The sequence below is a fragment of the Ranitomeya variabilis genome, chromosome 1 (genome assembly GCF_051348905.1).
Source record: "Ranitomeya variabilis isolate aRanVar5 chromosome 1, aRanVar5.hap1, whole genome shotgun sequence".
NCBI classification, from domain to species: domain Eukaryota; kingdom Metazoa; phylum Chordata; class Amphibia; order Anura; family Dendrobatidae; genus Ranitomeya; species Ranitomeya variabilis.
Genome location: NC_135232.1, coordinates 102,117,312 through 102,134,584, shown reverse-complemented (window position 1 = coordinate 102,134,584; position 17,273 = coordinate 102,117,312). Strand labels below are relative to the sequence as shown.

At 41.1% G+C, this 17,273-nt stretch overlaps 1 protein-coding gene across 1 annotated transcript in view; it reads right to left on the bottom strand.

Moving 5' to 3' along the window:
- The window catches only part of DMGDH (dimethylglycine dehydrogenase), a 133,482-nt gene that overhangs the window by 24,435 nt on the left and 91,774 nt on the right, over positions 1–17,273 (bottom strand). The window contains exons 6-11 of the mRNA XM_077286953.1: positions 16,838–17,086; positions 13,347–13,545; positions 10,490–10,659; positions 3,903–4,056; positions 2,561–2,726; positions 237–367 (exon numbers count right to left, since the gene is read on the bottom strand). Coding sequence (XP_077143068.1) covers positions 237–367; positions 2,561–2,726; positions 3,903–4,056; positions 10,490–10,659; positions 13,347–13,545; positions 16,838–17,086 — 1,069 coding nt within the window. The remainder of the gene's footprint in view (positions 1–236; positions 368–2,560; positions 2,727–3,902; positions 4,057–10,489; positions 10,660–13,346; positions 13,546–16,837; positions 17,087–17,273) is intronic.

Sequence of the window (17,273 nt, the reverse complement as noted above, 5' to 3'; positions counted from 1 at the left end):
TCCTAAAGTGCTGTAAATTATGCCAGAAATGTATATCAGACCGTGCCTGGTGTAACATTTCTGGTGGAGGGGTACGGCAGCTGTAAGATGCACCAAATTCATTGAGAAGTGCACGGCTTTTAATGAATTAGGTGCACCTTACTCCAGCACGGACGTCATAAAGACCGCCATGCAAAACACCAGTCTTACTGAATCGGACCCCCAGTATCCACATGGAAATACAATGCTGGACAAACCTGAGATCATGTAGTTCTGATCCGGATCCAGTAATCAGAAGGAACTCTCCATGGGACAAGTGTGAAACGGTGAGCTCAGCATAGACGCGGCCCCTTGGGGTCAACATGTGGCTTATATTTGTGAAACCCTCCTGTGTGAGAAAAAAGTATGTGCTATGGACACAATGCTCTCCTGTTCAAAAAATTATTAAAAATTATAAAGAACTTTTTTTTTTTACTAAAAGTTTCCAAGTTGTAACCAAACTATTAGCTCGAAAACCAGCTCGCGCCATCAGACTTTGCGCTGATCACCCGATTTAGCAGAATCTGAGGAGCTTCTTGGGATTCTCCTTCTAAGTTCTCTACTGGGATCTGGACTTCGCTGCATGGACCCCAGGTTGTGTCTACAGATTAATCACTGACTGGAGGACCAAACAGAGGAAATTAGGCAGCCTGGGGTTTGAAACTATCACAAACAATGTCAGAATCGGAAGCAACAGTAAATTTGGGGAAAGCTAGGTCAGAGTCCTGAAGGTCAGGCAGAGGAACAATCAACAGTCCAAGGTCAAACCAGAAGAATAGTAAGGAAAAACAGTCAGAACAGTGTGACAGTGCAAAAAAAGAGCACCAGATAGTAAAGGGAATATACAATAGCTGGCACATGAGGTTGCCCTGGCACCTAACATGGCGTTATATGACTGCAGACTGCCGAATCGTAAGTGTGCGATGCGCACACCATCATGATTTCCCTGTGTGTCTTGTGCAATTGGGCAGTCACTTGACAGCATATTTGCGATTTGATTTCTGGTGTTCAATTCTATTCTATTGAAAGAAGTCAGCATGTCACTGAAAATATGCAAATGGCATGACCACCCACGATTAGCACGGGGAATATGGGAAAGTGTGACAATTGTGCTCATTGCACACTGTCACAATTTTGCAGTCACAAACTGACAGCAGATTTTTTTGTGAAGACTGGACAACCCCTTTAAAAGGCGATATATGCTATGTGAAGCAGCAGAAAACAAGGACAGGCTCTCTCATTATAAACAGCTAGCTTTTACTGAAAAGGGCTGTAGCTTCAGAGAAACCATCATTACAAAATGACAAGGATCTAGAAAAAGATTAAATGGTGTACCCCCTCTGCTGGACATGACGGAGGGGGTCTCTGCTCATACACGAACAGCACGAGACGTTACAATCACACAGAAGCAGGCATAGCGCCGCCCCCTTGACTCTCCTGCCCATTCCCTAGTGATTTTTAAGCTGTATTACTCTCCAGTGCCTTCGTGCTTTTGACTAAAATATAGCCATTTGTCATGACGGAACCTATCCCGTAAACACAGGCAACATTATTATTTTTTTTTAAATAATTAATTTAGATTTAAACAATTCCTTTAAAGCACCACTCCAGATTTTTTTTTAATTTCTGTACTGGAGCGGTGCCACTAAGATACGGTATGTTCCCTGATCCTAGTATTATACTGTACTCACCAGCCACCATCTTCAGCTGTTCCTGGCACCACTCCGGTCCCGTGGCACCATCTTTTGACCACAAGTTTTGACTGACAGGAAGTCAGAGGTAACGGTCACAGGCCCTCAAAGCCAGTCTATAAGAGGCTCGTTCTGGTTCTCATACACTTATATTGAGTAGTGACCTCCAGTTCATCTAGCAAACAGTGGAGCTGCCTGCAGAAGACCTACTGGAGCGGCGCCGCGAACAGATGAAGACGGTGGCTGGTAAGTAGAATACTATGTGCAAGGACCTTACATTAGTGGCACCACTCCAGTGCTGCACTAAAAAAATGGTGGATTGGTGCTTTGAATGGAATGAGCAATAGTTTTGCTACTACGTGTAGCCTTGTAATTCCTTGGCTGGATTTAGACGGCCTTATTTTCAGTTCGTGTGCTATCCGTATGCACAACAGACAGCACAACCAATAATGGCTGGAGTGCCTGTGCAATTGCGGTAATCTGGTGCGTGTTTTATTGACCAGGCTGGTGCTTGTAAAAACCCACTCACTACATGGACACGCACACAGAACTAGTCAAGTCTGGAACCCTACTGATCTGACTGGATCATTTGTTCAACATGGCCATATAAACCCAAAACTGCATAAACATGCATGTGAAATCAAGAATTAATTCCTATTATGTGCAGTGGGTTCTATATTTGGACAGATGGTACAAATCCACAATTTTCAAGATTTTCAAATAAATATACAATTTGATTTGCGGGTAAATTAAGAAAATGTAATAACAGGTAGATTAGTACATTTTTTTAATTACTAAATAGCCAGTGAAATATACATTTACCTATCTCACTTCCCCACTTCATTACAAACCTTTGGAACTGTATTTGCAAAAAGATGGTCCAATAATTTGATTGCGTCCTTCCCTTTCACAGTAAACTTGCCAAATGGCGTCAGGTCAATCACTCCGACCTTTTCCATCACCTGCTTATATTCTCGCCCCACTGGCTCAAACCAGTTTGTCCTTCGAAAACTAGGTCTAAAAATAAAAAGTTAGAAAAATTCACAAAACATAAAAAATAAATAACTACAAAAAGGAAACCTGCCAATACGGCATTATATTGGATGGCGGGAGCTGGATGTTTTTCACCTCTCTTCATTACGTGTGATCCGTGCACCTGGTGGCGAGACAGCTGGACTTTATTTGTTTGTGAAGAAAGTAAGTCCAGCTCCACGAACAAGCAATTTGCTCTGTAGATACAAGATTATTGGCAGGTGAAACCACTGTAACATCTACGCGTTTCAGGTGCTCGTCGCTAAGGATGCCATGAATGAGCACCAGAAACGCATAGATGTTACAAAGGTTTCAGCTGTCATCAATGTTGTATCTACACACCAAATAACCGAGGGTTGTTCGTTCGTGGAGCTGGACTTGCTTTCTTCACTTCCAATTTGTGGCTTCTGCTTATCCACACTGTCCGCGCTCCGGACTGCATCTTTATCTGCAAGGGTGAGCTGGATACTTTATTATATTGACTTTTTTGTTCACCTGTTAATGTATAGTTCAACCCATATTATTTGAAACCATAGAGGTTGTTAGGATAGATGAGCGAGCGTGCTTGGATCAGGCGTTATCTGAGCATGCTCTAGTGCTAATAGAGTATCTTCTGCGTGCTCGAATAATATGTTCAAGTCCCCATGGCTACATGTCTCATGGCTGTTCGACACCACACATGCAGGCATTGCCTAATAAACAGGAAACCCCTGCATGTGTTGTGGCTGTCGAACAGCCACAAGACATGCAGCTTCAGCGACTCGAGCATATTATTCGAGAACGCAGAAGATACTCTATTAGCACTAGAGCATGCTCAGATAACCCCTGATCCGAGCACGCTCGTGCATCACTAGTTGTTAGGTATTATCTGGATAAATGTGATAGTCAATGGAAGACAGACGATTTCGGCAGCTAAATAGGAAAGGGTTCTTTACAGTTAGAGCTGTCAGACTGCGCAATGCTCTACAACAAGAGGCAGTAATGGCAGGCAATATAACAGCTTTTAAAAAAGGGGTGGAAGCTTTCCTCAGCACAAATGGCATTGTGGCTTACAGATAATTTAGTGATACAGAATTTATCATTGGTGGAGAAAGGTTGAACTTGATCAACAACAGACTTTAAAGTTTTTAGTATAAGTAAAAACATCTATCCTACACTTACTTGTATTCAACATCATCTGTGGGCTTGTGGAACCAGTGAGGTTGTTCCCATCCAGCATGGAAGCCCATGGAGCATTTAGTCTTGAGTTCTTCATAAATGCCACTGACTCTTTCGGTTGGTCTTCCTGCAAACCTTTCCTCCTTAGGATAACCAACTATGTGATGAAATAAGAAGTCCGTGTCTTACATTTGGAGCTGCGTATTAGTGTAGAAAATTACAATTTGGGTCCTCTGAACATCACACGAGGGATGCTCCCTAAAAATTTTATTTTTACAATAAAGGATTGGGATATTGGATCTTCCAAACGTCTTGTGCAAAGTGCTCAGCTGGATGCGTGTGCTATTTCTTTAAGTCACTATTTTGGAGTCTTCTTCATCCAGTTAAAAAAAAAAAAATTGTTAAAACTTAAAGGGGTTAGACTTTAATTTGCTTCTAAGAGGAATAATTACACTGTCTACTGCTATTAAAGAGGTTGTCTGATCTTCTGATAAAAGCCTGACGAAGAGGCAAAACGTGCGTTGGGCGGTGGGGACGCCACACACATCACCTCTCCATTCATGTACGTGCTGCTTTTTAACTATTTATACACTAGTAGCCATATGATTTGTTACAGAGTATTATATCCCATTGACTATTTACTATTGGCCTTTCTTATACCAAACTGTGCATGCATTCCTATCACTTTATATTCTATTACTGTGTTGGCAATCCTCTGTTGGCTAGCAGTTAACTTGATTTTAGTAACCTATTATACGATTTTAAATTGTGTTTAACAACATTTGTTTTTATTTGCAAAACTGTTTAAAAGCGATATTCCAGTTCCATCAAATGTTATAATCAAAGTTTTACGTGCGTCAGGTGACTGCTGCAGCCAATCAGCTGCCACTTGTTAGCTGCAGCAGTTGCAATGTGTAGGAGGCTGCTCGGCCATTATTCACTTTTAAGTCACTTTTGACACATGGTAATACTAGAGGTGAGGAAAGTCCCAATTGGGTACACCTGGTTGCTGGTGGGATGGCTTTTACACTTTTTTTGAGCAAAACCAGTGTTTACTAAGTACCTTGTGTTCCTTATATGCACAACTGGTTTTTACTTACTTACAACAGGGTATTTGTTAATTTTCTTTCTATCTTAGATTTTGTAAGTAAAAGCAGTAGACAACCTTTTTAAGATGAGATATATATATATATATATATATATATATATATATATATATATATATATATATATATATATATATATATATATATATATATATATATATTTATATTTATATATATACACACACACACACACACCTTATTTGGCTGATAGCTATTCCTGCCTACTTCATTGCCCACTTGAATGACGGGCTTATTCAAATATGTGTTCTCAGTGGGAAGAGGGAATATGCCACTGACAGGTACCTCTCACCTCCATGGGAACAAAGGATCAGACATGTTGAAATTCTGAGTTATGGCTATCACTTTACTGTAAAAAAAATTTTTTAAAAAGCCTCCAATACAGATGTGGGCATATCCGGAATGTAATCAGCCCTAGACCTGTGTGTTCATCACAAGACAGACAGATTCTTATCCACTAGAATTCAAAAATTATAATTACTCACTGGTAATTGGATTTTCCTGAAACCCATGAAAGCATCTGAGAGAGAGGAATCCACCCTTATCACTGGACAGGAAGAAAAGAGTTAAAAAAAAAAGAAAGGAAACTCCCACTTCCTCTTTCACTTGTTTCCAAGAAGTCAAGTAGGACTCGGGGTATCCCAAATTTATCATCCTTATTCTTGTTATGATTTATAAATTCACTCAAGATCATTCTTCACTCCGAAAAGAGAAAGACCGAAACCTCAACTACTGCAAGATAGGGGATGGGAATAAATAGGAGTGGCTGTCATGGGTTTCAGGAAAATCAAATTACCGGTAAGTACCATAATTATTTTTCCCTAACCCATGATAGCACCTGAGATAAGGTAACAAACAAATCCACTGATAGAGAGGGAGAGCTCCTTGTAAGATCTTATGCAGCGCCCCAGAGTCCTGGTCGTTGCAGTATTGTCGCTCTTCCACCAGGGGGAGTGATGGTACGTCTGATGGCACTAAAGGAGTTCACCTGACCAGGTATCACAGTCACACACTACACTTCACACTCCAACCACCAGGGGGAGCAAAGGGTTCTATCTATTAGGCCACTCCTCACACTCGGGTAAAACTGGGGGTTGGATAGGAAGTTAGAGAGAGAAGCTGCTGAGTGAGACCCAGGAAGGACCTGTCAGGCAGACAGGGAGAGAAGGAGGAACATCTGAGCTGCAGACAGAGGTCCCTGTCAGGGGTGGGATCCTGACAGGGACTTAGCAAGAGATAGAACGTTACGGAGCTGCGCCTGCACCTCATTGCGGCAGCATCCTAAGAAAGGACAAGAAGTGGAGTATATTGTGGAGAAGTGAGAAACGAGATCACAGCACAAGGAGATAATACCAGGAGGAGTCCTGCTTTAAGATCGGCAACATCCTTCTGAGGCGCGTAGCCGGTGGCCGGAACACCGAGGGAGTAATAGGTTCTATGCATTACTTCAAACAACGGCAGGACAGTTAATTCCAAGTTGGCTGCCCAACCTTTAACCTAATGAAGACAACGGAGGCAAATTGTGGGAGAGGGGCATCACTAGGGTCCCTATAAAATAGCTCCAGGCCTACCCAGTCATACGGGTCGTCCTATCCATACCAACTGGGGGATGGAGAGAGAAACAGAAACATACACGACAGTTGTGAGGACTATCCCATGGTGCTCAGCAGGGAAGTACTACAACACACAGGCGCTAGTAGGAAGGCTACTGATTTCCACCTGCAAAGGGAACTCTGGATGTGCCTTCGACCGGCTGGATTCAGCCAGCCCTGTTAGCAGTGCTCTGGATTGTGGACGCTGAAGTCTACAGTAAAAGGTAAAGAGACTGCAACCTTGTGTCCTCATTATTTACTGCGACCTACACCATCATCATCTACCTTACTGGGAAGCCCTGGGGACATACTTCACCTGTGGGAAGGTATTCCATCTAGCTGCCATAACATCACACCAGCGGACCCCTAAGCAGCGTCGGTCACCCTGACCGAACACCACAGGTGGCGTCACGAACACTTGACAAAGTACACCTTTAATTGGGCACTCCTTAGCAGGGCCATGGACCGGGTAGGGCCACCGTGACATCCCCAGAACCGAGACAGAGGGACCTGGTACCGAGTACCCCACTGCCCTGCACCTGGGGGCGATCCACTTACACCTGAAGAAAGACCCCAAGAATATCTTGGTTTAACAGATCGTGAAAGTTCTAGATACTATTCCATTAAGAAAATAACTTTTTCGATTCGCAGCTCTGACAAAGCCACTGTCCACAAACTCACTGGAGACATCTGATAAAGAAGAATTTTACCAGGTTACCATCATCCAGAACTTTTTTTTTTTTAAAAAGGTAAAGATCTATATTTACAGACTTTCCTTATAAGTATGCTTGGTTATCCACCTGGATTTAATTAGTTCTTCTGTACTTGTTAAACTACTTAACCAACAACTGAAGTGTTTAGGAACCGGTACTAAATCTGGTTTGCCTATCAAGGCCTAGATTAGGGTTCCAAGTGGGGTGACAGGCCAAACAACTGCACCTGATAAAAAAAACAAAACACAATAATCTGAATATTGTTGACATTTCCATATTAAAATAAGGCCCACTAAGGCTAAGATCTTGAACCTTAAAAAACCTTTCAGTTTTGATGACAGTAGAACATAATTCATTTGTTAGCAATTTGCTAATTAATTTTAACAAGAACCCTCTATGGGTTCGAAATAGCCACTCAGTTCTATGCCATCAAGTAAAGATTGAGCACTTAAGAATGCCAAACTAGTTCCAGAAACTGAACGATTAGTATTTCCAAAAGGTAGCTAAGCGACTTTAATCCAACTTCATCATGTTTCACTTTCTGGTATGTCCATTATAGCACCATCAAATAAGCCCTCTACAAAAGTCAAATAGTGTTTAATCCAAAAGAACTACTGCAGTCAAAGAATTCCATCTTGGAATACTTCCAGTTACCGCATCCTAGGACCGCACAAAGATCTAACACAACTAAAGCAGGAAGAAAATGGTTTGATCTATTCAATGCAAAGAAGAGCCACGGTCAAACATTATTTTAGACATAATAATTTCCCAACCTCAATGGATGCTTATAATAGTCCAACTATGAAGATTATTGGCTGAAAAGGCTAAATGTAAAACAGATTAGTCTCCAGGCAAAGAAAGACTCAGAAACTAAGCGATAACCATTATCCTTATGAAACCAAAAATGATTAGAGGGACACAGTCTTCCCCCCCAATTTTTTTTTAAACAACATAACCCCTTAGTCTCTATTTTCACATGAAGAAGCGACTCCGATAGAGTCATATGGCATTGGTCAAAGCTCAGATGGTCTTAGTTCAAGGGTATTATGTACAACAATGTAACGTATGGGTGTTCATCCATTCTCATGTAATAACCAGAATAGTCAGATCTCAATCCCAAGGTATTCATCTCGACTAGTGAAGACATTCATCTATCGCTAAAGGAGTCTTGACAGCAAGGAGATACTTTAATCCATCCATTTACTCTTCCCATATATGCTTTATTGCAGACTTGCAGTTATTATGACTCTAAATAGAGCACTGACTGGTACCACAAGACTCAGACCATTTTACCAGTTTTATAACTTCAAATCGAAAATAGTGATTTATTATAAAGACTTCACCGACATAATTCCAATATGCCCCTCTTTCAACTCCAACTGGGAGGATGCACTGGGCATGGAATATTTTTTGCTAGATCTAGTGTAACTATGTTTGTCATACAACTCCAACTAGGTGAATAGACCAGAATATTGACAAATTTATCTACCGACAAGTCTAACTACCGACTCGAGACCAGGAGAGCAGAGTAGTATTTAGAATAGTGCCAGACTTAGAGCAATTCTGTCCATCTTACCACTCCAACTAGGAGAGTTGACTAAAACATTGAAGGTTTCATAATTCAATCTCTACAAAACCTTGCTTCAACTAGGAGGATAAACTGGAACATAGATGTTTACCAACCTAAATGCTGACCAGTCCATTTTATAACTTCAACTAGGAGGATCAACTGGACTACTCTGGTTTCAGTCAGCTTAGTGCAAACGTGATCATCTTAAAACTTCAACGAGGAGGATAAACTGGCATCTTAAATGTTGACCAGAAAATTTTATGACTCCAGACTAGGAAGATTAACTGGATTTACTTTGGTTTAATTGGGTTTAGCTGTTTATTTTACAACTCCCAACTATGAGGATAAACTAGGACATGGATGGTTTACCAATTAAATGCAGGCCAGTTCAATTTATAACTCTAGACTAGAAAGATCAACTGGATGTACAATGGCTTTAGTCTATTTAGCATAGCTATGTCCTTACAAAACTAATCCAACTGGAAGGGCAAATCAAGGAAATAGACGGTTTACTAGAGTAAATGCTGACCATTTCATTTTATGCCTCCAGACAGAGGAGAAATGACTGGGCTTACAAACGTGCCATTTGATTTAGTGAAATATACACATTCCAAATAGGTGGGATAGACTTGGTATCTGTGTGACTTAGCAGCCTCCTGCAACACTGCATTTTAGCCTCCTCTTTAATTACAACAGACCCCTGTATCATCTTGTACTCATCCTTCAGCAAGCTCAGCGGCATTGAGCTGCAAGCAAAGAAAAGGTAAAAGCCAACACATTGTGAGGCAGTAGTGAAAAAACAGACCTACAAAGTCATGAATCAACTGGCTAACCAGGCAAGACCACATGGCCTAAAGTTAATGCATATCACCAAGAGTTATACTGGCCGAAGGCCACATAAAGCCAAGCCATGAGACAGAGATAGTAGACCAAAACACGAGGTTTCAGACCATGCAGCCAACACCAAGCCACAGGATGTAAAGCTAACAAAAGGCTGCAGCTAAAAACCAGGCAGCAGACCATGAAACTAACGCCAGGCTGCCATCAACCCTGAGGGCACAAGCCCAACATCAACCATTAGGCTGTATGCTCCACATAAACCATGAAGTTGTAGGCCAAACATCAAAGTGAGGCAGAAGGTACTGGAGGGATGAAATCTAGCTTTCCCTAAGAGAATCATAACATTTTAGTCCCCAAGTGAGCTAATGCACAGTTCTTTTTAGAGGCTGCAATAGGGGTTGATGGACAACCCTAAGAGTGATCCATAATCCATGGTCGCTCCAACCATGTTCTCAAGGCTCCTCTGAATGACAGAAAAACCACTGAAGGAGGAACTGGGAGTGTCCTTTTTGTTTCTTGCTCTTGGCTTGCTTTTCAGTTAGGGCAGATTCTTCGCTCCCTCAGGTGCCATCATGGGTAAGGGAAAAAAATATATATTCTGTTGAATAACTAAGCAAGATATTGAGGATTGTCAGTATATTACATGAAAATTGTATAACTTCATTTTAAAAAGAATAAACATTCATTTGAATAATATCCTTGACCCAATGTTTTTTACACCAGCTTCAGAATTGTGGATTTAAAGGCATACCAATGTTGTTGAATCCGTACGACTCTCTTGCTTTCAGTGCTGTGTATTTTGTACTGGTCCATTTTCCATATCTGTTTGGGTCAATTTCAATGAGATCAAAAGGAGGCTCTCCACCAAGAATCCAATCACTCAAGAATTTGCCGATGCCACCAGCATGAATGATACCATACCTGAAACCATACAGCTGATTATTACACCATTTCATGTCAGTGGTCACATTAATAGGCTTGAAGCCTCCTATTCTCATTCTCCACTATTCTCTGGACAACACGTCTTGTCTGCGCTCAGACATTATTCAGACTTATTATTGGATACTAGGCTGTCGATATACATCGGACAATTATCTGGATCTACAATCTAATAATAACTGTCCGAATCACTAGAGCATGAACCAGTATGTGCTGTCATAAAGACACAATACCTGCAGCTTCCAAAATGTAGAGGAAGTCAAATTAACCCCTTAATGACGTAGCCAATTTCCAATTTGGCAGGTTTTTTTCCTCCTCTTTTTCCTAAAGCCATAACTTTTTTATTTTACCATCAACATAGCCATATGATGGCTTGACTTATTGTCAGGACAAGTTTAGGTTTTGAATGACACCATTCACTTTACCACTCAAATTGTGCCATTGTATTTGGGTTTCATTTTTATGCATTAATAGCGGAGTAACAATGACCTGGAAACATGATTCTTTAGGTCAGGACAAATATGGCAATGCCAAAACTAGTGCATTTATATTTCTACTTGTTTTTCTATTTTTTCTATTATCCTGGTTTCTTAAAAAAAATCTTAAAAGTTATAAAAAAAAAAAATAGCTTCCAGTTTCCAAGACTCGTAATCTTTTTATTTTTTCCATCAATAGTATTTCAAGGGGGCTTGTTTTTTTTTGCATGGCAACCTGTAGATTTTATTGGCTGTTCCCCATTTTGGGGTGCTTATGATTTTTTTTGATCGCTTTGTATTGCATGCTTTACTGGAGCTGCGCTGAACCCCCCAAGAAATGGAGATTCTAGTTTTCAGATGCTGCAGGAACACAACAGCTTCATCATTTCTATAGTTGCCTTATTAGAACACTATAGTTTTGATGGAGCTGCTGTGTTCCAGCAGAATCTGAGAACTTCTGTCTGGCGCCGGTATCAGCTGAGTGCTAGGGGTGCCACTGGGGGTCTGCAATACCAAGATAGATTATTACACTTGGGGCTATTTAGTTTGGAAAAACGAAAGCCAAAGGGGTGATCTTATTTTAATGCATAAATATATGAGGGTACAGTACAAAGACCTTTCTGATGATCTTTTTAATCATAGACCTGAGACGGGGACAAGGGGGCATCCTCTACGTCTGGAGGAAAGAAGGTTTAAGCATAATAACAGACGCGGATTCTTTACTGTAAGAGCAGTGAGACTATGGAACTCTCTGCCGTATGATGTTGTAATGAGTGATTCCCTACTAAAATTTAAGAGGGGACTGGATGCCTTTCTTGAAAAGTATAATGTTACAGGTTATATATATTAGATTCCTTGATAAGGCATTGATCCAGGGAACTAGTCTGATTGCCGTATTTGGAGTTGGGAAGGAATTTTTTTCCCCAATGTAGAGCTTACTCTTTGCCACATGGTTTTTTTTTGCCTTCCTCTGGATCAACACGTTAGGGCATGTTAGGTTAGGCTATGGGTTGAACTAGATGGACTTAAAGTCTTGCTTCAACCTTAATAACTATGTTATGTTACTCCCCCATAGATTAGACATTGATGGCCTATCCAAAGTAAAGGTAATCAATAAAAAAAATAAAAAAAAAGTGGCCAACCACCCTAACTGTATATAAAACATCACATACACATACATCCTTCCTTACCTATCAGCTCATTTTGTGAAAGACTGAAATCTCTAATTTAATACTTTTTCTGGCAGACACAAATAATAAACAACACTGGGCAAAGAAACAAGAATTTTGCTTTTCTCAAAATTCATCGTCGTATGCAACTATATTTCTCTGAGGACCATGGTGGATGTAGTTTGATGATATTTAAGTACAGGAAAAAAATCAAAACCGTGCTTTAGGGAATGGAACCTCCAGAACACGTGTGCACAACAAAGTGTGCACAACAAAATTTATACCAATATGGGGATCACCCTATACAAATATAGTGGGAGATGCCCAAGCAGAATATTACCTGAAAAAGGGGGGAATAGATGATAAACTAGAGAGCCCACTTTGGGTGAACAGTAACGTGCCTGTTGCAACCTAGTATATGAGCTCCTGCAGGCTGCACATGCCTGACTGTGAAAACAGAGTAACGTGCCTGGAGCCGGTGCCGTGTGTTGCAACCAGAGGCAGGTGTGGCGCTACCAGAGATGGATGTGCTCGTCCGGTCCTGCGGAGGAGCGTCCGGGGTGTGGATACCGGATGGGAACGCGTTCTAGGTTGCAACAGGCACGTTACTGTTCACCCAACGTGGGCTCTCTAGTCTATCATCTATTCCTCCTTTTTTCAGGTAATATTCTGCTTGGGCATCTCCCACTATATTTGTATAGGGTGATCCCCATATTGGTATACATTTTTTTGTGCACACGTGTTCTGGAGGTTCCATTCCCTCAAGCGCGGTTTCGATTTTTTTCTTGTACTGGCATTTCTCACGACAGTTTCAGCACCTACCTGTCTTGATACCAGCCGCTGAGGGTTACTCCTGGAGGATAGCGCTGGTGTGTTTCTCTCATACACTTTATTCATGATATTTTAGTTTATTATATATGTATGTATACAGTAGAAGTTTAGTTTATGAATAGTTATTATCTATTTTCACTGAAACCACCAAAGGAAAGTTTTCAAAGTGTACAAACATAATTTATTCACTTACCCAAACCCGATGGCCACCCAGTAATTTTGGACACCTTGATGAGGTCCAACCATTGGAAGAATATCAGGAGAGTATGTTATAGGACCAGAAACAATGTTGATAATATCTGCATTTTTAAGCACGGGAACCATGTCCATAGCTGCCTCCACGTGAGTCATGATCCGGTCTAGATCAGATTCAAATAATTCTTTTCCAAAACCTGAGAGAACATAGAGAAGCTTAATTATTCACAAGTCATTCTAGATTTAGACACTGACCTAGATGAATCACAGAAATATAGTTGGTATAAGTGGGTACAGTCTACTGAATGAAACTCCCCAGTGTGAAGAGTCACAATATCAAACACATACAATGATTATAATCATTGTTTATTCTTAAAGGGAACCTGTCACCCCCAAAATCGAAGGTGAGCTAAGCCCACCAGCATCAGGGGCTTATCTACAGCATTCTGTAATGCTGTAGATAAGCCCCAGATGTATCCTGAAAGATGAGAAAAAGAGGCTAGATCATACTCACCCAGGGGCGGTCCCGGTACGATGGGCGTAGCGGTCAGGTCCGGGGCCTCCCATCTTCTTACAATGAAGTCCTCTTCTTGTCTTCACGCTGCGGCTCCGGCGCAGGCGTACTTTGTCTGCCCTGTTGAGGGCAGAGCAAAGTACCGCAGTGCGCAGGCAACGGGCCTCTCTGACCTTTCCCGGCGCCTGCGCACTGCAGTATACTTTGCTCTGCCATCAATAGGGCAGGCAAAGTACGCCTGCGCCGGAGCAGCAGCGTGACTACAAGAAGAGGACGCCATCTTAAGAAGATGGGAGGCCCCAGACCGGACTGCGAGGCCTATCGGACCGAACCGCAGCGGGACCGCCCCTGGGTGAGTATAATCTAACCTCTTTTTCTCATCTTTCAGGATACATCGGGGGCTTATCTACAGCATTACAGAATGCTGTAGATAAGCCCATGATGCTGGTGGGCTTAGCTCACCTTCGATTTTGGGGGTGACAGGTTCCCTTTAATGCTGAACATGATTTAATAATTTACATAAATAAATGTTGACTGACTTTACAAAACACTGGTTTGTGGTCTTAGACTGATAAGTAATGGCCAATGTCTGCATTTACAGTTCTAGAGTTGTCAGACCTGAAATCTCCCATCATTTCTTGTTGTCTCAATCTCTATACAGATTATACTCTGTGTATAAAATTATTTTTTCTCAATGTCTAAAAACCTCAGTTACATACAGTGATCTAATAGGAATAGTGAGGAACAAGTCTGACAAATCTTTCCATTTGATACCCATACAAGTCATAGATGTGGCAGGCATGTGACGTGGGGGCAACAGAAGAGTTCACAACTTTAGGGTCTAGGGGTAAAAACTGCAATTCTTTCATCATTGTGTTACATGAATTACCATGCCCCCTGAGGAAGCGGTAATTTGAACGCGAAACACACGTCGGGATACAAGGCCGAGGTAAAGGCAGGACAAATCATCATCATGGGTAACTAACTCCCATTTTTACTTAATATGATCATGCATTGATGTCAAGTGCAGCAGAGTGATATGGGGATCGTTATACTATATGCTATGGCGGTCTGTTAAGTGCCTTAGCTATATACATGTGACATGCTATAGTCCATTAAAGCAGATTACATGCCCTGTTGTTGCACCCCATGCGTATTTATATCCTGACCTTTCTTCGGCCCCATTTCTACACCTGTGGATTCAATCACCTATTAATTTAAAACCCATTGTATAAGTTGTACACAAAGGATATAATTTGTTTTTGTGTTACTATTTTTTGTAAAAATACAATTTTGGTGTAATTTTATCGGCAATTTGGACTCGATTTTCTCCTTGAGTATGCATAATATAGTGATTTGCTTTGTACATGGGTAAATGGCATTACATTAGTGGTAAATATATGTGGATGAATTAACAGTTGCAGACAATTGGGAATATTGCACTTTGGGTTTACTTTATTATGAGGGCAGGAATAGGGAAATCAGGAAATGCCAAGACAGTGTGGCCAAATCGCAATTTGTCAATTTGTTTGCATGGTGCAATATGTCTAAGCAGCATAACCCTGGGGAAGGAAAACTCACACATGGACCTTATCTACCCCAAATATAGGATATCATGGTTCACCATTGCGTAGAACTGTAGGAGTTGTGGTTCCTTTATTCTTACCTAATGTGACATGTTTGTTTTAGTAAGTTCTTGTATTCCTGATAAAAATATCAATTCTGGGCTACCTTTCCTTAGAACACTGTATTTTACAATCCCTTTGTTACACCGCCTGGAAATGTTTGAATATATTCACAGTTGGTCATTAGCAATCCATTTTCAATAGCTTTTCTCCCTACTCAGTTTAAGGGCTCGTGCACACAATTGATTTTCTTGTATGAGTGCTATTCTTGATTGTCATGGATAGTACTTGTAACTATGATATTCCATGTGCATGTGTCCAATTTTTCCCTTGGTCTTAGTGGTCCACAGGGGAAAAAAAAAAAAAAAAAAATCAGAGACATGTCCGATTTTGAGTGTCAGATTAAAATAGCCAATGACTATAATCAAAAGAACCTAGCACTCAACTTGATGCTTTAGAGTGAGCTTTTATTGTAGTGGTACTCAATAAACGTTTCGGTCCTACACATGGACCTTCGTCAGTAACGTACTAGAGAGTAGAAGAACGACCATAGGGTCCAGAGGCACAAAGAAACAGCGTCTTATATGTGAGCCAGATAGAGGCGGTACTGTGGAGACCGTGATAGATGATAGCGAAGGCAGACGCGGATTCCACCGGTGGAATCCGCGTCTGCCTTCGCTATCATCTATCACGGTCTCCACAGTACCGCCTCTATCTGGCTCACATATAAGACGCTGTTTCTTTGTGCCTCTGGACCCTATGGTCGTTCTTCTACTCTCTAGTACGTTACTGACGAAGGTCCATGTGTAGGACCGAAACGTTTATTGAGTACCACTACAATAAAAGCTCACTCTAAAGCATCAAGTTGAGTGCTAGGTTCTTTTGATTATAGTCTATGAAGGTGTGGGAACCTAACCTTAGCACCATCCTTTCCAGTAGTGCACACGGCAATTTTTTATGATTTTTTAAAAATAGCCAATGGACGTCTATATATCTGAGAAAAACTGATGCAACTCTGATTGAAGTCTGATCAGAATAGTCAAACCATTTTTCTTGGATGTGGGGGCATCGGTGGTGTGAACTAACCCCAATACTGTCACTATTGATTGGATGAGAAACTGATGAGAAATGGTACCACCAGGAACAAAATAATACAGATCTCTAAGAAAAGATGCTCCAGCATTGTTATTTCATGGAGAATATAAGTACTTTCTATAACAGGCCTGTGAGGAGAGCTCAAGGTTGGAGTAAAATGCAAAACATCACTTTTTCCCCAACTGTTGCAGCAAAGCAAGGGTGAAATTACAAAAATAATACCTTCATGTATAAAGGGTTAATATATTTAGATACCTGGTGGGACTCCATCTGTGACCCAGGATTCTTGCAATTTCATTTTCTCTTGACTTTCATAGGGACCAAATAATAGTCCGTCACGCTCCTGGCGCAAGTAATATGAGCCTTCGAGGTCTCTAAGAACCGGAAGCTCCTTCTTCAAGGCTTTCACTTCAGGAACTGTCCCTGTAACCACGTACTGATGGTGCACAGGAATAAGAGGATGTTCAAGTCCTATCAACTTCCCAACTTCTCGAGCCCAAAATCCTAGGGGATAAATTAATTTCATGTTAATGGACACACGAATATTGAATAACGTCATTTAATCAAGAGTGACAGGGTCATTTTGGAGTTTTAATAAAGAATTTTGTAATGTTTGGATAATTTTTTCCACCTCTTAATTTTAATGGGGTATTTAGGACTCAATCTCCAGATCAGTGGGGATCCCACAGTT